At 44.5% G+C, this 26,355-nt stretch overlaps 3 protein-coding genes across 4 annotated transcripts; all 3 read right to left on the bottom strand.

Annotated features, from left to right (window-relative positions):
- Positions 1-569: 569 nt before the first annotated feature.
- Positions 570-6,196, bottom strand: fbxl18 (F-box and leucine-rich repeat protein 18). The gene is given in 8 exon segments (XM_030062993.1): positions 570-1,259; positions 1,887-2,105; positions 2,512-3,599; positions 3,708-3,843; positions 4,754-4,916; positions 4,919-5,102; positions 5,326-5,523; positions 6,039-6,196. Coding segments are annotated over 8 exon segments (2,199 nt in total). The 5' UTR covers positions 6,093-6,196; the 3' UTR covers positions 570-1,102.
- A 1,371-nt stretch (positions 6,197-7,567) lies between these two features.
- Positions 7,568-11,622, bottom strand: actb1 (actin, beta 1). The gene is made up of 7 exons (XM_030062425.1): positions 11,486-11,622; positions 10,235-10,359; positions 9,876-10,115; positions 9,082-9,328; positions 8,799-8,990; positions 8,528-8,709; positions 7,568-8,268 (listed from the first exon to the last, which is right to left on the bottom strand). Exons 2-7 carry the CDS (start codon positions 10,355-10,357, stop codon positions 8,125-8,127), a joined length of 1,128 nt encoding a protein of 375 aa, XP_029918285.1. The 5' UTR covers positions 10,358-10,359; positions 11,486-11,622; the 3' UTR covers positions 7,568-8,124.
- A 3,092-nt stretch (positions 11,623-14,714) lies between these two features.
- LOC115368602 (mucin-5AC) lies at positions 14,715-25,840 on the bottom strand. 2 transcript variants are annotated; one of them, XM_030064805.1, is made up of 12 exons: positions 25,608-25,840; positions 25,062-25,213; positions 24,830-24,950; positions 22,122-24,311; positions 21,942-22,030; positions 21,774-21,832; positions 21,501-21,664; positions 19,262-19,427; positions 18,982-19,173; positions 16,786-17,007; positions 15,130-15,289; positions 14,887-15,035 (listed from the first exon to the last, which is right to left on the bottom strand). In XM_030064805.1, the coding sequence occupies exons 1-12, from the start codon at positions 25,648-25,650 to the stop codon at positions 14,961-14,963; spliced, it is 3,633 nt and encodes a 1,210-aa protein (XP_029920665.1). In that variant the 5' UTR covers positions 25,651-25,840; the 3' UTR covers positions 14,887-14,960. The 2 variants fall into 2 exon arrangements, with proteins under 2 accessions (XP_029920657.1, XP_029920665.1); XM_030064797.1 differs by having other exon boundaries at positions 14,715-15,035; positions 24,830-25,213.
- Positions 25,841-26,355: the final 515 nt, after the last annotated feature.

Raw genomic sequence — 26,355 nt, 5'->3', positions numbered from 1 at the left:
CAAACCCACAATAGAACAAACGTATAGCCTTTTGATAGCTGTTATTAAACAGAAATGATTTATTTGGAGGTAGACAGATTATGAGGAAGTATTCATGTGGTAACTCTTAGCACCAACAATACAAGGACCATCATCCTTAGGTGGCAACACTGAAGTAGAAGTATTGAAACGTTTCAAAATGTTGAAAGTCACGCTAACATTCAAAATGTTTCAAACTGGACATCTCTAAAATCTAAACCGGTGCAAACTATTCAAACCCTACCATATGAGTCTTTCCCTCCAAGTTACTGTGTAAAGTTAATGCTAGCCAAATGATATTGCACATAAACTGGTTTTGAGCCTGGATTCTATAAAATTTGTCTTTCGAATCGCAGCATGGAGACTGCTGACAAAAGGCAAACAGATAAGGGTATTTTTGTCTTTAATACAGCAAGTAGTTGCATAGTTACACAACTACACCCTGGATTAAAACCACCAACACTACACTGTTGGCACGCATCAGCAGTTAATCTGCTTCACAAAGTTTGATATTTTGACGTGAACACACAGATGTTATAGACAGCTGGGTGTTAAAAATGATTCATATTGAGTTTATTACACATCATCTGATGCAGATCATCTGTACAAAGTTTCAGAACAAATACAATATTATATATTCCATTTTTTTGGCACTATTTTTTTATGGCAGCAGGGTGGTGTAGTGAGTAAGAAGGCTGTCCGAGCTGGAAAATTCAGGTTCAAGCCCACCCTGCTGAAATGACCTTAATCTAGACACTGAATCCCCATCAGCTCCACGGGCGCTCCATTATGTGTAGCAATACCTGACCTCTGACCTCCCTGTGGAGAGGCGCAGGAATATATATACATGTTTTTTCAGACCAGCATCACGGTATCACAAAAAACAACAACATATCAACATGCCTTTTAATGTACTGCTGTAGAACCAGCCTGAAACAGTGGGTGATATAACAGATTGCACAAGCCAGCAGCCTGTCCATCAGTCTTGACCAGATCACTTGTGAATTCTGTTTTCTAGCAGTAAACCAGGCTGACATGCCGCCTGTTGAGCACCGCAGTCACACTGAAACCCTGTGACACAGTGTCAGTGCGGTGGCAGGTGTGGGGCTTGGGCCACGTGGCTCTGGAACAAGGTTATCTGATCCAGCAGTGTTAGTGGTATGTCTCTGATGACCAAAGGCAGGTCTTCATGTTGTAATGGATAAATGACCACACTTAGCGCTGACCGCTCAGCTGAAAATCTGAGAAAGAGAGAGAGGGAGAGGGGTGGGGGGCACAAGACAAAAGAGGAAGTTAAGTTGACGTTAAGCTGAGACGTTATCCAAAATTTCCTGATACTGCTCCATTAAAACATTGCGATATTTGATAGTTATGCACACATACTCCTTTCTAACGTCTGTGCATATTTTCATTTATCCAGGTCATAGGCATCTCAATCCAACTATCCAAGTGGCTTCATCAGGGGCGAAATGTCTTCTAGACATATAACTAAGTCCAGCTGACCTGATTCAATTTACTTGAGAACCCTTTCTAACTGGCATTCACTGGGAAAAGAAATAGCATACTACTCCACTAATCTTGCTTTTGTCCAAATTGCTATAATTTACCCTCTAAACATTGATATCAAAATATTGATATTTTGGAACTGGCTTAAATTTGTTACCTTTTTTACAGCTCTGGCATGACCATTTGTACACAAAATAAACTGAGACATAAACTACTTGTGACTTTGGATTCACAAATGCAGAAAATATCACATATTGCCACAAATATCACAGTATTTGATATTATCGGAGCTTTGTTGACATCAAATGTTGGATGCATGTACCCGGCACCAAACCCAAACACTGACAGAGGCACACACTGACCTGTCCAGCAATGCTTTCTGCAGTGTGCGACAAGCCACCAAGGTCCCACCCATGAACATGTGGCACATGACGACACTGCGGCAACGCTCCATGAAGGTTTCCGTGGCAAACGGGTCAAAGGTTCCACTGCGCGAGATGAGGCACAGGCGTTGCAGACGAGCACAACATGACAGAGCCTCAAAGAACGGTGCGTTGGCGTTCAGGTAGGGCTGCTCCAACCTGCATACACACAAACATAAGCAATGTTAAACAAGATCTGAAGAAGTCAATCTGAAGAAAGTTGAGGCCAGTTCTACAAAATATATTCATAGTAACTAGTACCAACTCTGACGTGAAATGATCGGGACCCAGAGACAACCGCATAAGTTTCAGAATTCTTGGTCAGATCAGATGAAATCAACAACACGACTCAGATTCATGGTAAAACAGAGAGAAACTGAAAATAAGAAACTGCTCCCAAGAGTAACTGTTGAATGACAGTGTTTCCCTAATTCTGTGTGATTATTAAATTAACCATGCAAAATCGCAGAGGGTTGATTTGAGTGAGGACCCTTTAGGTTCTGCTGTCAAAAAACTAATTTGAATAATTTTGCATAAAGCACCTTAAGAGTACACATATTCTAACCTGAGTTCCTGCAGCTGTGTGCAGTGTTTCAGTGTGTCCAGCAAAGCAGGGGTGTAGCTCATGGTTTTTAAGGAACCCAGGTTGGCAAGGGATAACACCTGCAGGTCTCGACATCGCTTGGCCAGCTGTAGCAGCCCTGTCCCCTTTAGGACCCCTGGGAGCCCAGCCAAAGTCAGATGACGCAATCCTGGCAATGCCTCTAACGCCGCTAAGTGCGCATCGCCGACCCCTCGAGCCCACGCACACATTCCACGAGGCTCCACGCAGGCACGTGTACAGGGCTCAAGGCGAGGTAGTGCAGAGATGAAACCAGGGCCGATGACCTCTAGGATGTCCAAAAAGGGGCAGCCGGCTAACAGCTGAGCCAGCCCCATGGTGCTGTCCCGAGGTGAAGAAGCCTCAGAATCTGGCTTGTAATTCTGGAGCCCCACACGTGGAGCCTTCTTCAACCCCAGTAGCAGGGCAGAGGGTGAAGTCGTGTTTGCAGAGATTTGATGTGTATTTACACCGTCTGACAGGGCACAGGCAGGCAGAGTGAGAGAGCGCAGGTATCTGAGTTTGCCCAGGCTGGCGCCCAGATGTGCTTCCCCACCTAGCCCGGGTGTGTTTTCATGGTGATAGTGTGTGTGCATTAGGTTCAGGTGTCTGAGATTAGGACAGCCAGCTGCCAGGCGGCTCATGGTCCCGGCAACCAACTGATCTTCCCCTCCGCGTATCCCTGTGCACTCTGGGAAAGGGGCATGGCTTATCCCGCTGAGGTTGAGGCTGAGCAGCTTTGTAGCATCTTTCACTCCGCCCTCCAGCAGTGACCTGAAGACCTGTGACCATAACGCCGGGCAACGGCTGAAGCTGAGGTGCTTGGGGCTGCTGCCCTGTAGGGCTCGCTCGAGTGAGAGGGAATCCAACCAAGAACGAGGAAGCTGCAAAGCCTCCAGGTTGCCGTGCTGGTGCAAACTCTGGGCCAGTGAGGTGGCAGCAGGCCAGTGAGCAGGGTTTGGACCAGGGATGGACACCAGGAATACCCGAAGGCGCTCTGGAACATGTACGCTGAATACAGCTAGGTAGAGAAGCAGCAAGGTCTGGTTTACCTGAGAACATCAACACACAGATACACACATTACAGGCACGCAGACTGCACATATTATTGCAGATATACGTGATTAGACTTGTATGCACACACTAGTAGACAGATTCACCTCTCCTGGGGCCAGCCTAGCACTGAACTCTTCCAACTGTTGATAATGTGGCACACTGCTCTGGCCCACCATCAACTGGCAGCAAACGCCAACGCCCTCTCTGGTCACATCTGGGATGTCAAACTGCAGCGCCAACCTAGGGACAGAAACACACACACACACACACACATTTTCAATAAGGAAGCAGTAACAGATACATGCATTTTTGGCATGGGAAATGTGATCAGTGGAGATATGCTAAAGTTACAGTTTAGTTATAATGAGAGACAACAGGGACCAAGAACCAGAGACAATGCCTCATTAGAGTCAGGTTGAAAAATTGAGGCACCAGTTGACCTGTTGGTGAAATATGCACACAGCACTTCTGCTAATGTGAATTGTTACACACCGGCATTGGGTACAAGAAAAAAAAAATACAATCACTGTCTTGTACCTCCACAAGCCTGCAGTTTACATTCATGTCAGTCCAGGCTCATGTGCTATTTTTTTTGGCAAAACGGACATTATCATTATACTGATATGTATGATTCCAGTGAATAATTTCCAGTGAGAAACATTTTACAGAGGAGTACAGAGGGCTGATAGAGAGCTTTGTCACATGTTGCAACAATAATTACCTAAATCTCAGTATCAGCAAAATCAATCAGCTTGTGGTGGGCAAGGACCAACAGGTGGCCTCCTGTCCTGGTTGTCAAAGTGAAACTGAACTTTGACCTTTTGGACATAAAATGCCATGACTTCATCATTTTATCCTATTTGACATTTGTGTTATACTTTGTTTTAATTAGTGTAGGAGTTGTTCAGTTATGGCCAGAAATGGGTTTTGTGAGGTCACAGTGACCTTGACCTTTGATCTCTGACGGTCAAAATTTAATCAGTTCATCCCTGAGTCCAAGTGAACATTTGTGCCAAATTTGAAGAAACTCCCTCAAACCATTCCTGAGATATCACGTTCACAAGAATGGGATGGACGTATATACGTACAGACGGACAGACCACCTGAAAACATAACTGCTTGTTGTTAATGTGGTATAAATGTTGCCAACCTGCGTAGCTGTGCACAGCAGGGAACCACACCGTAGCTGGGTGTCAGAAGCGTCTGTCTCAGCTCCGAGAGGCGGCTCAGCGCGTCAACCGCCTCTGAACTGAGCTGAGCGGAGTTGAAGCCCGGCGCCACGTCAAAAGCAAGCGATCTGAGGAGGGAGAGGAGGAGAGGAGGCGAGAGAGACGGAGCGAAGTGAGGCGACAGCCAGTGAGATCCAGGTGTGTCACTGCCCGACAGCGGACGAGATGCTCCATGGTAGAGCCAGACAGCCAGTAACAGCCACTCAGGTTGAGCGACTGCACATGATTGGATATCTGCTTCACTATCTGTCGCACAGAGAGATCATTGGCCTGGGGAGAAAGCACCAAAAACAAGGAAAAAACAGATCATGATTAAATTTGTTGAATTACAGTCGGTCTAACCAAATGTGTTAAAAGCACACCAACAGTTTCTCAGACACACACTCAACCAAGACACGAAGTTCTGCTAGAGATTTTCACTGAATAACTAATAAATGAGTAAACGACATGCCTAACCAGTTAGGCATGAGGGTGAAAGGTTTAACAGTATTACCACATACTCCTCAGAGAGACGGACACGTGTGAGCAGGGTCTTGTCATGGCACAGCGTGTATAGCTTGGGGCAGACCCGGGCCACATTCAGCAGCAGGTCACACACTGGAACATGGCGCAGGATGCACAACAAGATCTCGTCAGACAAGCCTGACATCCCCACCGAGACAGAGGCCATCGCATCCTCATCACACACATCCTGAAAAAGAGAAGGGGAAAAACAAGCCGGTATACTTTTCTGCATCTCTGGAGCACTGAGTTAGGTGCTCCTGGATGTTTGGTGTTTTCAGTCAAGCAGACAGAGGAAAAACGTGTAGTATACTGACACAACTTCGCAACGATGTAGTACAAAAAAATACAGCCAGAGCATCAATATCTGTAAGTTACCAAATGTTATGAAAAAGGGCTAACAGGGAAATCACTGTCAACTGACTAGCAAACATTAAAATGACTCCTTGCTAATTATTTGTTTATTGACAAACCTTACCTAGTGGTAAAGCAGCAAAAACACATACAGCACCCTATAGCCCTCTGACATGACATTCACTGTGTGTGCTGTATATAAATATTACTGTAACCTGTGTGAATGAGCTTACGGAAATGTAGCTAACTCAAACCTGACCAGCTATCGCTAACGCCGCCGTTAGCTGGCTGGAGTTAGCCTTACCGTTACTACACCGAGATATGCGGACGAGGATTATTAATCCGCCTAACCTGCACAATCTGTCGGTCCAGGTCCTCCCGGATTCCCGTGACAGACGCACTCATGATCGACAATAATTAAATGTCTATTTGAAATGTCTCCAGGTCCGATGTACCAGCTTCACACACAACTTATGCCTGGCTCCACTGATACTGCCTAATGCGCAACATCGGAAGTCTTTTGGAGACGGACCAACTTCCTGTTTATTTATTTTTAAAAATATATAAAATAATAAATAAATTTCATGTTACCCGCCCCAAACAAGACGATGATAGTAGCCTATGTTGTTCAGCATAGTTATACTACACATTATTGTTGTGTGCACTAATTTATAATACAGTAGGTACTTTCTGCATAGTAATATACTTGTATATAGTATATCAGTTGTATGTCTCTTTAGTTGTCGAGGAAGAATGAACGTCTTATGCAAGTAAGCACATTACTAAGTTTTACACTGCTGTTTTTTTTTTTTTTTTTTTTTTTTTTTTCATATTGCTCCTACTGAAATTTTATATTGCTTTTTCATTTTGCTTATATTCTAATCATTTTATACCTTTCCCTTCTGAGTGCTATTACTTTTTCCTTGGAAACGGCCTGATTTTTTCAAGGGGATCAATAAATGCCATCCTAATATACCAAACCTCAGTGAGACACAGACTAACACACAGCTTGGGTCAGGGAACCTCTTAATATATTACCATATCTATTAACAAGTAGCCTATAGAGAGTTCAATATTCAGCTTTGCACCGTGAATACTTATTAAAATGTACTGAATAAATCAATACCCTACAAACAGTGACTTATTAACCTTTTTATGCCATTTTCAAAGTGAAGGTGGAGTTCTGTACGTATATCCTGGCCTATATTCAATCTTTTATCTCAATTTTGGCTTGTCGGACTATTTAATGAGACGTGCATTGCAAATAAAATGTTCCCTCTGTTCTCCGTTTGAGAATGGCAACCCAGTCTGACTTGTTTGTGTCACTACAAATCCAAATGTTGCAGCTCCTTTTTTCAAAACCCTTATTTGTGGTTACTTTCTGCATTAAGAAGATTGACTCCTCTTGATCTGAGTTCAGCTGACATGGCTACCAATAGAATAATTTAATATGAAAACATAGCCTAATTGGGTAGGTTTTTGTTAGCTTGTCTAGATAAATGGCACTACTGTTAAATGAATGGCCTAGGTATGAAATCCAGTTTATGTTGGAGCTGTGTATCAAGTATCAATCTGCAACTTTTAAAATGATGTAACCTAAAATGAACTGCCAGCTCCAGGTAGCAGGCACATATGAAGTTGAAAATGAATGTCTAATGTAGAGATCTTGTTAATATAATGTTATTCTTAAGTTGTGTCACCAACTGTTGAGCTGAGAATCTGTGTACAGCAAAACATGCCCTGCTAAAAGAATTAAATGGTGAAACTGCTCATATGCATCATTTAGGATACTGGATTTCTGTGAGTCAGGTGTGTTGAAAAAATGAAAATCATACCTGCCGCCCCTCCCCGCCTAAATGAAGAGATCTGAATAAAGAAACTGGAGTCTCAGACATGTGCGCTTTATTGGATTCTTATTCGTCAGTGTACACAAGAGGCTTAGCGCCCCATGCACAAACCTTTTATACCTCTATACAAGGTAAAAGCTTTGTCTTTTGCATAATGACAAAAACAAACTGGACCAAGTATCATTTAAGGCTGAAAGTACAAAAAAAAATTTCAGATTACATAATTTACATATTAAGCAATACTACAGGTCTGTTGGGCAGTGGGCCAACCAGGGAATAAACCTTCATAGAGGCAAATAAGGTGGTGAACAAACAGACATCTGGAATGACCTACACAAACACGACAATGGACATCATGTTCCTCACACACATACACACCGCCTGGGATGCTCTGGTGAGATCACTTCCTGCAGAGTTTCTCCCCCATCAGGGGGCATGGTACCATAGCCATAGTGATGAGGGAAAATGGGAAGGGGTGTTGGGAGCTCAGCACACACCAGTGTGTTGGTGTGCTAGGCATGTATGCAGAGCCAGAGTCGTTTAGGTTTGTAGCGGTGTGTTCAGGGGATGGGTGGGAATAGACAGTCTCTTTAGAAGCACTTCCTGTGGACAATGCTGGGGCCGGACTCATCGTACTCCTGCTTGCTGATCCACATCTGCTGGAAGGTGGACAGAGAAGCCAGGATGGAGCCTCCAATCCATACAGAGTATTTCCTCTCTGGGGGGGCAATGATCTGAAAGGAGAAGGAGAAATAAGGCCTTGTCACAAAAAAATCAATACTTCACTTGTTCTGATAAATAATGCATTTAAGTCTGTAGCCAAGTACAGTAGTGGCTAAGTCAATACAAGTTAGATGGAACACAGCCACAAGCCAATGTGAGGGACAGGGAGTTTGTCCTGCATTAATTCAGTTTGTCCACCAAGTGGCAGTAGAGGGACTGAGAGACTTCTAGAACATTTCTGCAGGGAAGAAACATGAGGAAGAGTTTTACCTTGATTTTCATGGTGCTGGGAGCCAGGGCAGTGATTTCCTTCTGCATACGGTCAGCGATGCCGGGGTACATGGTGGTGCCACCAGACAGCACTGTGTTGGCATACAGGTCCTTACGGATGTCGACGTCACACTTCATGATGCTGTTGAAGGTCGTCTCGTGGATGCCACAAGATTCCATGCCTGTGAGCAGAAGGTCATGTGTCAAGTTTAATAGTGTTTACATTTCAATTATTTGCAAATACATGTATTTTTTCTGTGATAGGACTCACCAAGGAAAGAGGGCTGGAAGAGAGACTCGGGGCAACGGAACCTCTCATTGCCAATGGTGATGACCTGTCCGTCAGGCAGCTCGTAGCTCTTCTCCAGGGATGAAGAGGAGGCAGCGGTGCCCATTTCTTGCTCAAAGTCCAGTGCAACATAACACAGCTTCTCCTTGATGTCACGCACAATCTCACGCTCGGCTGTTTGACAAGAGATAGAATGGGTTCTGTTTAGTATAATCGCAGGTTCCAACCTGAAATATGGATGTTTCGTGTAAATGCGAATGCTAACCTGTGGTGGTGAAGCTGTAGCCCCTCTCGGTCAGGATCTTCATGAGGTAGTCTGTGAGGTCCCGGCCAGCCAGGTCCAACCTGAGAATGGCGTGGGGCAGGGCGTAGCCCTCGTAGATGGGCACTGTGTGGGTCACACCATCACCAGAGTCCATGACAATACCAGTGGTACGACCAGAGGCGTACAGGGACAGCACAGCCTGGATGGCCACATACATGGCGGGGGTGTTGAAGGTCTCGAACATGATCTGTAGGACAAATGTGGGAGATGAGTCACTCCAGTGAAGCAAGTCAATACATTAAGTAACCTTAACTAGGCTAGTGTGGGTTAGTACAGTTCAATAAATCACAGCAGATTGGCCTGTTCAGTTTTGAGTACACAGGATGCAAGAACCCAAGCAGCTACAACACCCTGTCTACATACAGTAGTTTGGTGTGCAACAGCTCCCACATGAAACTGTTGCATCATGCAGCATTGATGTAGTTAGTTAATAGCTACTGAAGTAGTCTGTCTAATACAAGCAAAGTCTGAAAACAGCAGTGACCATGCTCCAACTACAGTAGTCATTCCTGATGCATCAAAGCGCAGAAAAGGCAGAAACCTGAAGAGTCCACAGAGATGAAAGATCAGCTCAGGACAGAGGAAACCTGGAGAGTGAAGGAGCAGGAGGAAACGGGACAGATTGAGCAGCAGAGACACTGGACCAGCTACAGCTTCCTGTTCCTGGGCACTGCAGGTGAGCAGAATAGTTGTCCCGACTCAGAGAAAACTGTCATTGTGTCCCTTCTAGTTACCTGGGTCATCTTTTCCCTGTTGGCCTTGGGGTTGAGGGGGGCTTCTGTGAGTAGGACTGGATGCTCCTCAGGGGCGACTCTCAGCTCATTGTAGAAGGTGTGATGCCAAATCTTCTCCATGTCATCCCAGTTGGTGACAATACCGTGCTCAATGGGATATTTCAGGGTCAGGATACCTCTCTTGCTCTGTGCCTCATCACCAACATAGCTGTCTTTCTGACCCATGCCAACCATGACACCCTGAGGGGGAAACAGTTATTATTAGATAAATAAAGCACTAAAGCAAACTTGTGTACAAAACTAGGCACTAATTCTATTATTTGAGATATCAGTGTGTGATGGCAAGACAAGCACTGTACCTGATGTCTGGGACGTCCAACAATAGAGGGGAAGACAGCCCGGGGGGCATCGTCTCCTGCAAAGCCAGCTTTGCACATACCGGATCCGTTGTCAACAACGAGGGCGGCAATTTCGTCTTCCATTTCTGCATTGGGGAAAAAAATAAAAATAAAATAAAACTTGATATTCTGTGAAGCATACATTGCACTGCATCATCAACTTGGTTAAACCGCTTGTCATTGCTCAGAGTGAACGCTGGATGTCGCAGCGGCGCATGTTCCAGTCCAAAGTCAGAGCTGTGAAACAAAGGCAGTTTCTCCCTGGTCTCGCCATGGCCATATAAGGCAATAGTCAGACCAGCTTAGAGATGATGGCAGCCCGGCCGGGAAGCCGCCCCATGTGTCGTTTAACTACAAACGACTATCACACACGCAGTGGGCCACTCCCTAACCAGGACAGTCATGACTGAATTAAACATCCGCACAGCGCCGATGACTAAAGCCGGCGTTGAGGAATTAGTGTAAACTTCCCACCCCCCCCCTGGCATGTCAGTGATCGAGTGTGCCATTAACTCACGATGACCATACAAGGTTATGTAGAGGAAAAGTCAACTTCTTACTGGCCTTCGGAGAAATGAAGCGTGACATGCAACAATGTCACAGCTTTACGTGCAACATTCAATCTCAACACTGCCGACCGGTTACAGTGTGAAACTTAAGCAACTCCTGTCACCGTGCCGTGCAATCTGCAATCTATGCAACGTATGGGACACCTGAGAAGCCCCAGTAGCGTCAGCTGCCATTCACTCTGCTCAGACACCGTTACAAGGTGAAGGTGTCACCGCCAATGTTTACACAGTCAGGAGCGAAAAAAAAAAGGGTCACGCTTTGCTCTGATCTTTAAGATTGATGAGCGGTGACAAGCCAGTGAAGTTACTGAGCAAAATACTGTCAAAACATGGCAATCGTTCATAATTATACGCTGCAAGTAACCGAGCACAGACACACAGACACGCAACACCTACTATTAAGATAAGCGCACATTGTGACAGCTGCATAATACCTAGTTAGAAAGTGATTTAAGGTTAACCTACATGACCGAGCAAAAGTTAAATCACCAGCTGAAGCTTAAAACCCATCTGGTCAACTGATAAACAGGAGTCAATGTGCTAACTTCAGCCTTCTTGCCCGAGTTTGAAAGAGTAAACCGCAGCTACGCATTTTAAGCCTCTGGTAAGTTTCCATTATAAACCATCCGTGCAGTGCTCTTACCTGTATGAGGGAGGGTTAACGGCTTAGGAGAAAAGTGAATGAGAGCGACACTCCGCTATGATAAAGCGTCTGGACTCGACTGCAATGAAAGCCAATAAATTGCAGGATTTTATGGGAGCTCGTGCTGCAGCCCCTCTCCATAAAAGGCGAACTTTCCGCACAGCGCCGCCTGATTGGTCCAGCTGCATCTACTAGGTGTGGCGCATTCAGATTTTGTGTCTGCGCTCTGGCAAGACAGGGGGAAGCATCATGAAAAGTAACCTATATAAAAATTAAATTTATTGATCTCATGTCACCCAGAGTTCATTGTTGCACTTATTACACGTCCCTCTCTTCACAGTCAACATCAAAATCATCACTGCAATTGTGAGAGGAGTCCTGTTTGCACCCCAACAGCACACAATCGTGGTCTGACTCTCAAGAGTCTTATGGATAGCAGGACACAGTTTTGCTTCTTCATTGGTTTGGTACTGATGACATTGAGCTAATGTGTGAATGCTGATGTAATCCAGTCTACGGTGTGATGTTTTAATTCCAGGCATTGTCCACATAGTGAAGGGGTCTACAAGGCCTGCTTGGATTGCTGGCATAGTGACACAAACCCCTCATACCATAGAAGACAAGCCATAGAGCTGCATTAGATACCTATTTTAGATAACTATTCTATTCTATATGCATTTAAGAAACATCTATGTGCAGAACATAGACCAGCAAATAATAAATGCTGGGCATGTTGGATACCATTTATCTGCTGGACAAGGGAGTGCAGCAGAAATGAGTTGAGCTGATGCCTAGATAGTTTATTATTCCCTCTCATGTCAGATGCAAGAGCTCCAGTGTCAGTCCAGGAGGGTGATTATAATCAGGGGTCACTGATAGCCCTGTTAACACATTGACACGTCTGCACTGCATACCTCTCTCTCTCTCTCTCTCTCTCTCTCTCTCTCTCTCTCTCTCTCTCTCTCTCTCTCTCTCTCACACACACACACACACACACACAGAGTGACATGACAGTGATATGTGTGGTCAAGCTCACTGAGGTATGGCTGTAAATCTCTTATCCTTCATCACTTGCCTGTTTATGTGTGAGGGGAGTGCAGGGGGCAGTTTAACTTTGCTCACTGTGATCAGAGACAGCGCCCGGGGTAGATATGGGTGTCATCCCTGAAACATATCTACATCTGGCAACAGCTATATTCATCTATATTCATAACAAAAGTATGGATGCATTACTCAGAAGGATGTGTGTGACTCACTATCATGTATGTATAATTATGCTCACACACCTGTTGAGACACGCATACCTGAAGGATGCAGTCATACAAACAAACTGTCACCCACAAAACAGGGAGTGTCACCAAATCCTGTAAAGGTGAGGCATATTTTTTGCAATAACTTACTCCAAATTGCTTTATCATAGCTCACGTTATAACTTGATAAGAGATAAAGTGGGTGGGTTAGGGTGCTGTTTTAGCTCAATAAGGGCACTGGATGACAACCTATAAACTTACACTAGGAATTCCCACTGGCTGTATGCGTTCCTAATAAGGATATATGGAGCCAGCTCACCAAGAGTGACAGGAAGTAGGTTTCACAGGGCCTTATGGTTACACACAGGAAGTGACCACACAGATAAACACACACCCTTATGTCATCAGGTATGGTGTGAGAGAGCATCTTAGGACACTGCAGAGGGGAGTGAATGGGCTGATGGGGCAATTGGCTGTCCAGACTGTCATTATCCTGCCCCAGACAGGCACATGCACGCACACATACAAAAACACACACGCATGCACGTACACACACAGACACACAGAAAAAAACACGCACCAAGTATAGGCCCAGGGCAGGACAGCCATCCCTTTAAGAGTTCCTTTGGATGACGTCCATATAAGGAGATATCGGAGAGAGTCACATGGGGGGAAGAATGTACTGCTGAGGTCATGTGACCAGTCTGAGGAAATGAATGAATCTCTCTTTTTAAGGGTGTGTGTGTGTGTGTATGTGTGTGTGTGTGAGACAGACAGAGAGAGAGACTGTGTGTTGCTTCAGCATGTCACTCTTCAGCTTGTTACATTTCTGTATAAGGAGGAGAGAGACAGAGGGAGGAAGATGGCAGAGAGAAAAGGAAACAGTTACAGAAAAGCTTGTAACTTGCCACTCACCAGCTCCTCCCTTGAAGGGATTTCGTAACGTTGCCTCTCTACTCTCATGCCATTTCACAACACTCTCGGTTAATTCAAACCTAAGCGTGCATGTCTCATGCACACTCATACACAGAAACACACACACATGCGCGCGCACACACACACACACACTCCCTCCCTGCATTGCTCAATCACATAGTCAGAGAAACCCAGGCCTGGCTCCCAGCTCTGACTAAGACCGTATATGGAAGAAGCTGCCAGGTAGCTTCTGTCTGTTTCTCACTCATCCCTTTATCTCTTTCTGTCTCCTTCTCCCTCTTTCTCTTAAACACACACGTTCTCTCTTTCTCCCACATGTGCTTATTTTATATTTCTTTCCCCAGTCTTTCATTTCATGATTCCATTTTCCCAGGACAGCAACAATTATAGGAGTGCATTGTAAGGCGATGTACACATTTTTGTGTATGTCAGTCTGAGGCGGTCGTTCCCAGTCATTTATGGCATCACATTCCAGCTGAGTTTCATATGCCGTGTCAAGGGAGGTGTGTTGTGTGTGTGTGTGTGTGTGTGTGTGTGTGTGTGTGTGTCCAGAGGAGGGTGGGGATGTGGGCCGGTGGGGGATATGGAACAGACCCTTCAAATGTAAATAATTATATTTTAAGGCTATTATTTCTCCAAGAAATGATCTGCGAGTGTACAAAAGCTTCAGTTTATATGCACAAGCACTACTGAGGAACATTTTTACATTTGTTTGAACTCTCAAGCCAAAAATAGAATACATTTATTCTCACCCTAATTGAGACTTAGGTTAATTAAAGCACACTTGTACTGTTGTCATTCAAGCACTGGAAAGATTAAAGTTTTGTGGCAGGTTTAATGCCCACAGATTGAGAAACACTGCTGTAGAGCATGACTGGAAATGTCATCTGGACCAATTCAATAAGACTTTCAGTTGCACAACCATCTATATTGTTTTGAAACAATCAGAGCCCATGAACTTCCTATCAGAATGTAAATATCAGAAGTAGATTGTTTCCTCCAGAAATACAAATGGAGAGAAAAAAAACATACACACAATAGAAACCTTTTTCACAATTTTAATGACCAGAACAAAACTGTTGGAAAGATTATTGCAGCACCAGAAAACAAAAAAGGAACCAGAAAAGACGTGATATGGTTCTCTCTCTCTCTCTCTCTCTCTCTCTCTCTCTCTCTCTCTCTCTCTCTCTCTCTCTCTCTCTCTCTCTCTCACTATCTCTCTCTCTTTCTCACTCACTCACTCACTCTCTGTGTGTGTGTGTGTGTGTGTGTGTGTGTGTGTGTGTGTGTTATGCAGTCCAGCTCTTCCCCAGGTCTACCAGCTCCATGCCTTCACAGTACGACCGCGGCCTGGATGCCCTCACCTGATTACATAAAGGAAAAACACATAATCAAGACAAACAGGTAATTTTTCTTGAAGTGTCTCTTAAACACACACCCACACACACATAGACTCACGGTAGGTGTCCTGTGCGAAGCCAGTTGCTGTAGAAGAGGGAAGGGTGTCCACTGGATGGGCTCCACAGGCCAGCTACAGACAGACAGATCGCTGGCCTTGCCCGAGTCCAACACACAGTCCCCCATGCTCATCTCGCTGCCCCGCCAGCCGTACTGGGAGCTACAGGGAATAGATGGAGCAAAGGCATTTGTGAGGACCTCATGGGGATTGTATGGATGCATATATATCCAGTATACACTTTCTGGGATCATGTACATTATAGGCTATGTAATTTTTTTTCTTCACACACACAAGCTTTTATTTAAGTTTTTACCATTTGTTGCATAGCGTACAGACAGGCATCAAGGTCAATGATAAAACAATGCAACACTTCACTTATATGACATTTCAAAGAAAAACCTTGAGACGCTCACATATTCCTCTTCCATCTCAATAGCATTATGGATATGATGTATTAGTAGTACACACAACAGCCTGATGTGTGAAAGGGGTCACCCCAAGGAAGCTATTTAAAGCTTTTAGGAGGGGGCCCAATTTCGCATAATCATAGCAGTGACAAACAGGATACTGGTCAATATCCATGGTTGTAATAAAGTACAGACAGACACACAACAGACAATCCCAAAAAGAAAGAAAAAAAAAGAAGAATAATATCGGAGTACCAACCAACTCATCTATAAACAATACTCTTCACACAAACGTGTAATCAATCATATATAGACAGGAGTTGGTGTTTTAATTTTTTTCTTAAAGGTGGAGACAGGATGTGACATTTTTAATGTAGCATCGAGCTCATTCCAAATCTGCGGCCGTCTGCACACAACACTGAAGTTGGTGCATTTTAGCCTTTGTTTTCTTCCAGTGATTAGCTGTTTTATAGTATGAACTTGAGAAGTAACAAGAATTCATGCATAGGTGCCAAGACAATACCAAAATTTAAACAATGATACCAATACTTGTGTTTTTAGTATTTAGTATAGTGACACGTGTTGATATGTGGTACACATTGTTAACAGGTGAGCCACTGGGACGCCTCTACAGCACAGTGTCACTCTTATAACTCAGTGCTCTTATTCTAATGTAACCTACATGCTTAACCTATTGAAATATATGAAACTCCTGTTTACTCACAGCATTAATGATTACACAAAGGCTTCAAATGAAGTAGTGTGTGCTGAATGGGACTTGTGGTTTTGCTGTGATATTGCATCAGGCATTGAGAGTCATGAAATTTTACTGCAATTGGCATCAACTATCAGAATATTGTGACATCCCTTTATCCTGATATGTCGTCAATACTTGAGGGTTGGTGATGACAAGGCACTGAGCGCCTGATCATTATTGTGCAGTAAGCATTTATTTAATGATTCCACTTCTCGCATGTCATCCAATTTTTCTGTTGAATGCTAAAATAACTGCTGTATCTGTGTTTTTAAATATGCAAATTACAAACTGAAAATAGCTCCAGTAAGGACAGGTTTTTCAGAAATACAAACCTCAGATAATGCAGATCTTAAGAGATAATATGGCAATACATTTCAAATCAATGATCAAATAATTCACTAATCAAAAAAATTGCATGACTGCCCAACCTGTTAACAAGTCACAATTTTATATTGACAGCATATCTGCTGACATTGGATGTGTGTGTGTACCTGTGAGGGTAGACTGTATTGATGCGTGTGCCGTGGCTGGGGCATGTCGAAGCCAGCGACAGTGTGTCGTCGTGGTAACAGCAAGGGCGGTCAAGTGCCCGCAGGTGTAGTAACTCATCTGAGCGCGTGAAGGCCGGGTTATCCAACGAGTCTGCTGATCCTGCCAATGAACGCAGCCAGAACCGACCTGACAGCTCATCGAAATGGTTGAACCTGCGATAGCTACACGCACACACACACACACACACACACACACACACACACACACACACACACACACCTGTGTTGGCTCTGATTTTGCTCTAAATGTCTATGAACTTATTTACAGAACACTGTGCATGCATTTCTGAAAAATTCATCATGAGAAGCTCAATAATTAACATTTATAAAATACAGAGAATGAAGAGAAAATAGAGAGAATACTTTATAAAAAGGATGTAAAAGGATGGTTCACCCACTTTGAAAAAAAAATGTATTATTTCACTTCCCCCCTAGCTGTGATGTGGCACAGTAGTGGAGTTATCTTCCTCTCATTGTTCCTGCATGCAAATGCTGACTGTTGAGGTTGGGCTGCCATTGAGGTGGACTTCCCCTTGGCGAACAATCTTCAAAATTTACCACTTTAATCCACTCACATTGTTGAATAAACAAAGTTTGAGTCCAATGATGTGCAGCAGATTTTTTACAACCTAAAGTGGTGTAAAAAAAATTCAGTAGAACTATTTTCTTGTGCAGTCTCAGCTCTCTGTGCTGGTCCTTAGTTACAGTGGTGGCTGGCAGGTGGGTCAGAGATGCTCCTATGTGAAATGTGTGTGACAGAAGGGAGTGGGGGAAAAGAAGGAGCTAACCACACTTTTTTGAGGCTTTTTAGTTGAAAAGTTAAAGAGCAGAAGTTACTGGATCTTTCTGGATGTGGATAACAGGAAAAATACATCATTAGCCATTATAAACAGTAATTTGAGCAAAAATGATTGTCTGTACACACTCCGTTATTGGATGTGTATTTTAGTTTCACACTCTCACACTTATAAAGTGATGTTAAACCTTCTTTGAGCAGATTAAGGCAGTTATATTTAAGGATGTTTGATGGGGGGAAAGGTTAGCATTTGGAGCATCCAACCAGAATCCAGTCTTAAGTAACAATGAGAGATAAGATACAACTGTACTACAAAACAGCTAGGGGCTCAGTAAAATATCCTTTTTTTTCCCAAAACATCTATCCCTTTAAGTTAAAAATAGAGAATTATAATTCTCATACTTTAATTGTCTCCTTCCCTAAACTTAAAGCTCCACTTGGCAACTTTGTGCAATGGCAGTTCCAAATGGTAGTGAGTGGTAACTGTTTGAACTTCTATCAATTAGTTCATAATTAAGTATTAACTAAATATATACAATGTGAACTGCACTTATGTTTACCAAGCCTGTCTGTGTCTGCTCTGTAAGAAAAGACATCAAGACCAAAGGGGGAAAAGGTTTTGCTTACTGCTGTTTAGAACATTTTGTATCCTAAATTAAATTAAATTAAACCAAGTTCTGAAGTGATGTTTTGCCAGTGTCCATATGTGACAACTGAATTTTATTTAGGCTCGAAAAGGCTGAATCAGGAAAGATGCTCTTCTTTGTTGCAGCCCCGCTTTTCTAATGAAACAGGAGAGATGTATTTGTACATAAAAATCCTTTCCAGTGAAACTTTAAGACTAATGTCTCACCACTTAACTTTGTGCCTACTCATAGTGCCTCCTGCATAGTTTCCATATGAGTTTACGTTTATGCAGTTCAGCAGCCAGACTATGACACCTAGTGGAGATTGCTTTAACTACAATTATGTGTAGTTTACATTCTCTATTTCTTTCTCTCTCCATTTTCCATACCAACCTGATCTCCCTTGAACATCTCTTAAAGTGTTATTACCATATAATTCAAATTAATCAGTCCAAATCATGTTAATTCAAAAGCCTTTTTTGTGGGTTGTGTGAGCGATACGGGTCACATATAAAGATCAATGTGAACAGTCAAGGCAAGAAGATCAGATCTGAGGGGGAAAAAAAATCAGAATTTGGTCACTTTCAGTCGCTGTGTGAACCGATGTGTGTGTGTGTGCCCTCTTAACATGAAACCCTATGAATGTACCAGTATACATTCAGTGTGCACCACTGTTTGCACTGCAGGCGGTGAGCGGGCGGCTGTAAGGCCTACCTGCTCCGAGTCTGGTCCACTTTGGCTTGGATCAGCATGGCTCGGTAGCGTCGTACCGCCACAAGTGCCAGAATGGCGATTACTGTCACCATGATGAGTAAGATGGCGAGACATGCACCCACCAGCCGGGCTCGTGTCATCTTCATGTCACACCTCTGGCCCATGTACCAGAAGTCATCTCCTACAAGGCAGCTGATTCACACAAAACACACACTAACATACACAAATATTTCTTGGACAGGTGGACATAATGTGTGTGTGTGTGTGTGTGTTTTGTTACCGGCACACTGGAAGCTGGTCTGGGTGGTGCGTGCAGATGCCGTGGTGGTGGCAGTAGTCAGAGTGGCAGACAGAGGAGCAGCTGTGGTTTGTCGAGCTGGGCTGGGACACACACTCATAACCTGCTGGACACTGAAGCAACCAGTCACACACACCGCCCTGTAGACCTGGAGAGGAGACTTGTGAGTGTGTAGGCATGCATATGTATGTAAAACAATAACATGTATATTTTTTAGGGTGGTAAGACCAATATTATATATATCTATATCTATCTATCTATCTATATCTACACTATATTACCAAAAGTATTCGCTCACCTGCCTTTACTCATACTATGAACTGAAGTGCCATCCCATTCCTAACCCATAGAGTTCAATATGATGTCGGTCCACCTTTTGCAGCTATTACAGCTTCAACTCTTCTAGGAAGACTGTCCACAAGGTTGAGGAGAGTGTTTATAGGAATTTTTGACCATTCTTCCAAAAGCGCATTGGTGAGGTCACACACTGATGTTGGTCGAGAAGGCCTGGCTCTCAGTCTCCGCTCTAATTCATCCCAAAGGTGTTCTATCGGGTTCAGGTCAGGACTCTGTGCAGGCCAGTCAAGTTCATCCACACCAGACTCTGTCATCCATGTCTTTATGGACCTTGCTTTGTGCACTGGTGCACAGTCATGTTGGAAGAGGAAGGGGCCCGCTCCAAACTGTTCCCACAAGGTTGGGAGCATGGAATTGTCCAAAATGTTTTGGTATCCTGAAGCATTCAAAGTTCCTTTCACTGGAACTAAGGGGCCAAGCCCAGCTCCTGAAAAACAACCCCACACCATAATTCCTCCTCCACCAAATTTCACAGTCGGCACAATGCAGTCTGAAATGTACCGTTCTCCTGGCAACCTCCAAACCCAGACTCGTCCATCAGATTGCCAGATGGAAAAGCGTGAATCATCACTCCAGAGAACGCGTCTCCACTGCTCTAGAGGCCAGTGGCGGCGTGCTTTACACCATTGCATCCGACGCTTTGCATTGCACTTGGTGATGTGTGGCTTGGCTGCAGCTGCTCGGCCATGGAAACCCATTCCATGAAGCTCTCTGCGTACTGTACTTGGGCTAATCTGAAGGTCACATGAAGTTTGTAGCTCTGTAGCAATTGACTGTGCAGAAAGTCGGCAACCTCTTTGCACTATGCGCTTCAGCATCCGCTGACCCCTCTCCGTCACTTTACGTGGCCTACCACTTCGTGGCTGAGTTGCTGTTGTTCCCAAACGCTTCCATTTTGTTATAATAGAGCTGACAGTTGACTGTGGAATATTTAGGAGCGAGGAAATTTCACGACTGGATTTGTTGCACAGGTGGCCCATTCTTTCACAAATGTCTTGTTTCCCAGTCTGCATGCCTGAGTGCTTGATTTTATACACCTGTGGCCAGGCCAAGTGATTAGGACACCTGATTCTGATCATTTGAATGGGTGAGCGAATACTTTTGGTAATATAGTGTATATATGTATATATACATGTATATATGTATATCTATCTATCTATCTATCTCTATATATATATATAGAGATAGATAGATAGATAGATAGATAGATATATCTATATCTATATCTATCTATCTATATATAGATAGACAGAGATAGATAGATAGATAGATAGATAGATAGATAGATAGATAGATAGATAGATAGATAGATAGATACACACATATTTATATATACATATACTGTATATATAGATATATACATACACACACACACACACACAGACATATATATATATATATATATATATATATATATATATATATATTTGGTCAAAGATATCATAATATTTCATTTTGTCCGTATCCTGCAACCATGTATTTTTACTGTACTTGAACCTTCCACTGAACTGTTGTTGACAGTGAGATCCAAACAGCATTTCTGTTTCCAACAGAGTAAGATGATGACTTGCCACAGAAACACAATTAATGAGTGAGCCAAAACACTTAACCAAGTTTCTCATAATGGAATTATGACCTTAATCAAATTATTCTAACCAAGTTATAATGTGTGTCAACCAAAAACTGGGTTACTTGAATAAACAAGTTAAGAATGAAATTCTTCATGTAAATGTTAGCCACTGCAACCATGCAGTCTGCTCGATCACTGCAGCCTCAATCAGCTGGCACTCCAGACTGATTTCTCTCTACATTGACATCATAGTGAGGCCTCTGTAGGCAGCAAACCTGCTGACTCCAGGCTTACCTCCCACCGTGATGTTGGTGATTCTAGACGACCGGAAACGCCTCCCCTCGCGAACAGCCTGAGCCAGTCCTGTTCGCTCCAGCAGTGATGCAGGTCCTGCAACCCCCAGCCAGTCCAGGGCACCCCTGGTTCTGAACTCCACCACACTCTGCACTGCAACACCACTGGAACAACACCACAAGACTACTTTGTTATTTTCTGTACATCTCTCCCATTATTATTCTCTACAAGCAACCAAATACTTCTTTTCTCCATCTGTCTATCCCACCACACCTGCTCCAGACTCCCTGCAGTCTGCTGAACCCTGGGGCCCTCAATAGGTACGGCTCCAACTTAAAAAAATAAAAAAGAGGATTGACAACATTGTATCAGCTGCTTGACAATAGTTTTAAACTTAAAAAGTGTGTTTACTGGTTCTTGTGTGTTTGTATCTTATCTCACCCAGGCAGTGGTGTCTTCCTCCAGGCCAGCAGTGACAGCAGAGTTGGACTCTTCTACAATGATCTGCAGCAGTAGTTCAATGGACTCCACTGGACAGAAGATGCAAATGATGCCATTACTGAATGCCTGCAACCTGGATACTCTAATTATAAGGACACATACACACACATAACACAGTACCTCTGATGGTTGCAGGTTGATCTGCAACGATGTAAAACTTGGGCTTCAGAGTAGTTCTGGATCTCCAGGTGGGTGGAGGGACGGAGACGGGTGTTGTGTGCCCCAGATGGCTCTCCCGGCTGGGATATGGCTCAGTCCACGATGGGGGTTGCTGTGGTGATCTGGCTGTAGGAGAGTGTGTGGTTGAGGTCGGGCCACCATAAGACTGCTGCGAAGGGGCTGCAGATACGATGAAGTGCTCGTTCCCTTTTTCTCCTCCATGTTCAGATTCTGTGTTTGCAGCTTTTGTGTGTGAGGGCAGGGTGGTGTGTGTGGTAGTAATATAGTCACGTGACTGTTTAAATGTAGGGGACATATCTGGTGACAAGGTCAAAGGCACCGGGGAATATGTTTGAGGTGTAGATGAAGATTTGAGTGTTGGCGTTTGTAAGGATGTAGGTATGGCTTTGTGGTCGGCGAGGGGTGTGTGTGTCGGGGATTCAGTGGTAGAAGGGGTCAAAGGCAAGGGTGTGTGAGTGGTGTGTAAACCAGTAGGCAAGGTAGTCTCTGTTTGCGACATGTATTTGGGTATAGATGAGGGTGTGGATGCACCACCAGGTGTAGCCGTGAATGGCAAAAAGGGAACATGAGTTGGCGAGCTGGTTAGTAGGGGTGCATGTGTATGCGAGACATCGCGAGACACTGAGTGAGTGGGAAGCGGTGTGTAAGTTTTGGTGTCAGTCCCTTCACCTTGCAAAGACTCATTGCCTGTCAAGTTATTATAAGTGGTTTCCATGGCAGTTGAGTCCTGTGCTGTGGGTGTAGAAGGAGAGCCTGAGTAACCTGAAGTCCAGTTGGCGATGTCGGAGCTATTTTCAGAGGAGGAGATAGGGGACTCATTAGGGATAAAAGGGTTTGAGGTTGTATAGGTAGTAATGAAATCTGTTGCTGTGTGTGTATTTTTTGGTGCTGTGTGTGTCTCATTGCTACTTGTTTGTGTGTGTGGGGATGATGTGTAAGAAGGCAGAAAGTGTGTGTCACTGCCTGTGTGCTGGTCTTGCGGAGAGTTTGTTTGGCTGTGTGTGGCAGCAGGACTGAGGCTGGGAGGCGGAGTGTGAAGCATCTTTGAGCTTTCAAATCTATCAGAGGAACCAAAGGCAGCAATGTGACTGGTACTGTCCGATGCAGCAGATGCAAATGTGACAGTCCGTCCTGTGAATGGATATGATGATGCAGCTGTTCCAACAAAAGTGTCCAGCTCCGTTCTGTGAGTGGGAGATGATTGATTAGTCCTGCCATGTGAAGACGGTGGTGACGCAGCGGTTACAATACTGGTAGAGCTGTTCCACTGGGGGTTGCTGGGCGACTTTAAGGGGTCTGAGGTGACCAAGCTGGAGTGAAGTCTGTCAGTGCTTCGTTGGCTCCTCCAGGCTGGGGCCTGTTTCTCTCCAGGAGACTCATGTGGGATTATGGTGGTACCAGTTGCCCAAAACCTCAGGTAGGACATTTTGGGAGAAGGGGTTAGAGGCAGGGCACTGGTGCTGGATCCAGTGGAGTCAATTTGCAGTGTGTGTGTAGCTGTATGTCCGTCTGTGTATTTAGATGTGTGAATTACTGGATTTTTATCCATGTTTGTGCCAAGCACTGTGTTAGAGTGACTGTCTGCTGCATCTGTCAGTGTCTTCTGGGTTTGAGCAAGTGTGTCTCTCTGTAATGTGTGTGGCATGTGAGAGTATGTTTCTTTGCTCAGTGTTTGTGATGGGTTAGACAGCGTGTCCATAGTCATTGTATGTTGTGTTTGAAAATAGGGGTGTGTGCTCTCTTTGGCAGCCATGTGACCCTCAGTGATGTGAGCGACCCCAGACACATCCGCTCCATTGTCTGCTTCTTCCTGAGGAAGAGGGGGTGTTTCCCTATCTGCTGTCCCAGCCATGGTGAGACTTGGCAGGGGAGTGGGGCTGCTCCGCTCCCCCTGGTCCTGTAGGGAGGGAGCAGACCTGGTCTGAGGCCCAGAACTCCACCCCTGCCATACATAGGGGTGACCTATGCCCTCTTCTGTCCCTTGTACTGCCTCCTGACCTTGCTGAGGTGCAATGGGAGCCTTGCTTGTGAAGCTGGTTCCTGTCTGAGACCAAGGTATGGCAGTGGAGCGGCCTTGGTGTGGACCGAGGCTGCTGGGGTGCTCTGAGGAATTCCTCTCAGCTTCCTGGACTGGATAACCAGGAACAAACAGAGAGACAGAGAGAGACAGAGTTAGGCGAGAGTGGAAACCACAACAACCTAACATCTCTCCCTCTCTCTCTCCCTCTCTCTCTGTCCCACACATACACACACACACCACAATGAATGTGATAAGAATTTTCCTACTGACAGATTTACAGCCCATAGTAAGGTTGGAACAATTGTTCAGCCATTCCACAGTTCCACCCAGTGCAAAAAAAAGTGTACCATAACAATCTTCTTGTGCTGTAAACAAAAGCTGAACCTCTTGTGTATTCACAGTGACACCAACATCACACATAAGGTAGGCCATAAACACTACAGGAACCCCTCTAGGGGATCTAGCCCAACTAAGTCCATCAGACCCAAATATCATTGCACGTATTAGATCAGCCCCTCGTGATAAGGGTGATAAACGGCGTTAAGTGGGCCTTACTGACTCAATAACTGAATATGGGTAATTGGGTAACTTAACTGGTAAACAGCTAATAGCCCAAATAGTTTCTCACCATGATAGGACAGCTGAATCTTATTTGAAGAGTGTCCCGCTCCTCTCCATGTAAGGGCAGCTTTGTTTTCGTCACAGCTGGAGAGCAGAGCAGTGCCACCAGTCTCCAGAACCTGCTCCTCCTGATCCCAAACACAGCGCACCGATAGGTTTGAACCACTCTCCAGCCATGCTAACTCTAAATGTACCGTTTGACCCAGTGGAATATCTATCGTCCAAGTGCAAACTGTGACCTGCAGGCTTGTTTCAGTCTGGTTGTTTATGGGGCTCGGCCTGGCGGTGTTGGCAGTGCCTGTTGGTAAAGTGAGACTGATGTGACCAGTAGACTCCTGGTCCAAGTGGACAGATCCACCACACTGGGGCTCCAACAAGGCCAATACTTTACCTGGAGGGAGAGGGAAATAAAAGCACAAATTGGTAAAAGAGTGTATTACCTAGGCTAAAATTGTGAGTGTGATGTTACAGTACAAACCAAAGACCTCAGCATAAAAGTTACTCAATTTGGCTTAGCTCCTTCACTGCTAGATGTTGCAAGGATTGAATATGGATAATAGGTAGAGGCAAACCACAAATGTCATATGTTAGAGGCTATTTCCTCATCTGCCTAAAACAGAAAATAAAACAGCACAACCACAACTCATAATATAAAAATGTTACACATAGGAGCGCATGAGCTATATAATCTATTCCAACCAAGTAAATGTGAACAGCCAAAGAAAACCTTTTAGGAATCTGTCTAATAACAGAACAGAGTCCCAGTGACCCGCAGATTTTCATACCTGTTGTGATAATAAAGAGCAACAGACAGGCGTGGAGCTGCATTTCCAATCCTGAGACATTTCAGAGTCGGAGCCCCTGATGATTTAAAATCCATACAGATTTTCAGAGAGTTATCCGTGCGTAATGGTGAGAACAGAACAGGCAAACACGCAGAGTGATCTCCGCCGCCGCCGCTGCCCCGGACACATCCCAAACTGAGCGGCGTCAGAAACTTTCCTTCTCCATCATTTCCTCCTAACGGAAATCGCAGCGTTGACAGGGGTACAGCGCCACGGTCACCTAAATTAGACACACGTGTGTGTCCTGTAATGAGAGAGAGAGAGAGAGAGAGAGAGAGAGAGAGAGAGAGAGAGGCATTTCCAAAGATGAGACTAAGGAATCCGGTAGCCGCGGCGGGGGTTATTTTTTTACGCACGGCATTTAAACGGTGCGCAGCAAACCTTTACCGCAGGGGACATGCAGACATGAAAGGCTGTGTGCTCCTCATTAGCTCACACAGTGCTTTCACATTTACACTCCACTGTGTCAGCCAGGGGCGTTAGAAAGCCGGGGGCGCCCCAAGACACAGCCATAAGCTCATGTGGTTTGGGGCATCCCGCAAATGTCTGGTGTCTTGGCCCCTAACAGAATAATGACTTCACAGTTCAATTAACAGTCTTTATTTGCAAGAACCCATTATGATTTTTTTTCTTAGTTTTGACTGACAGTGACATAATTCTGAAAATAGTTGACACAGACACAGATATG

The sequence above is a fragment of the Myripristis murdjan genome, chromosome 1, assembly GCF_902150065.1.
Source record: "Myripristis murdjan chromosome 1, fMyrMur1.1, whole genome shotgun sequence".
Lineage (NCBI taxonomy): Eukaryota > Metazoa > Chordata > Actinopteri > Holocentriformes > Holocentridae > Myripristis > Myripristis murdjan.
Note: the sequence above shows the minus strand (reverse complement) of the source record. Positions and strands in the feature narration are given on the sequence as shown.

Coding starts and splice junctions, on each gene's coding strand:
- actb1 (XM_030062425.1), bottom strand. CDS start 10,357: ATGGAAGACGAAATTGCCGCCCTCGTTGTTGACAACGGATCCGGTATG. Junction 9,329..9,875: donor ACAGGGAAAAGATGACCCAG/GTAACTAGAAGG, acceptor TTTGTCCTACAG/ATCATGTTCGAGACCTTCAA. Junction 8,710..8,798: donor CTTCCAGCCCTCTTTCCTTG/GTGAGTCCTATC, acceptor TTCTGCTCACAG/GCATGGAATCTTGTGGCATC.
- LOC115368602 (XM_030064797.1), bottom strand. CDS start 25,650: ATGCAGCTCCACGCCTGTCTGTTGCTCTTTATTATCACAACAG. Junction 24,312..24,829: donor GATTCAGCTGTCCTATCATG/GTGAGAAACTAT, acceptor CTGGTTATCCAG/TCCAGGAAGCTGAGAGGAAT. Junction 19,174..19,261: donor GACCAGCTTCCAGTGTGCCG/GTAACAAAACAC, acceptor TGTGTGAATCAG/CTGCCTTGTAGGAGATGACT.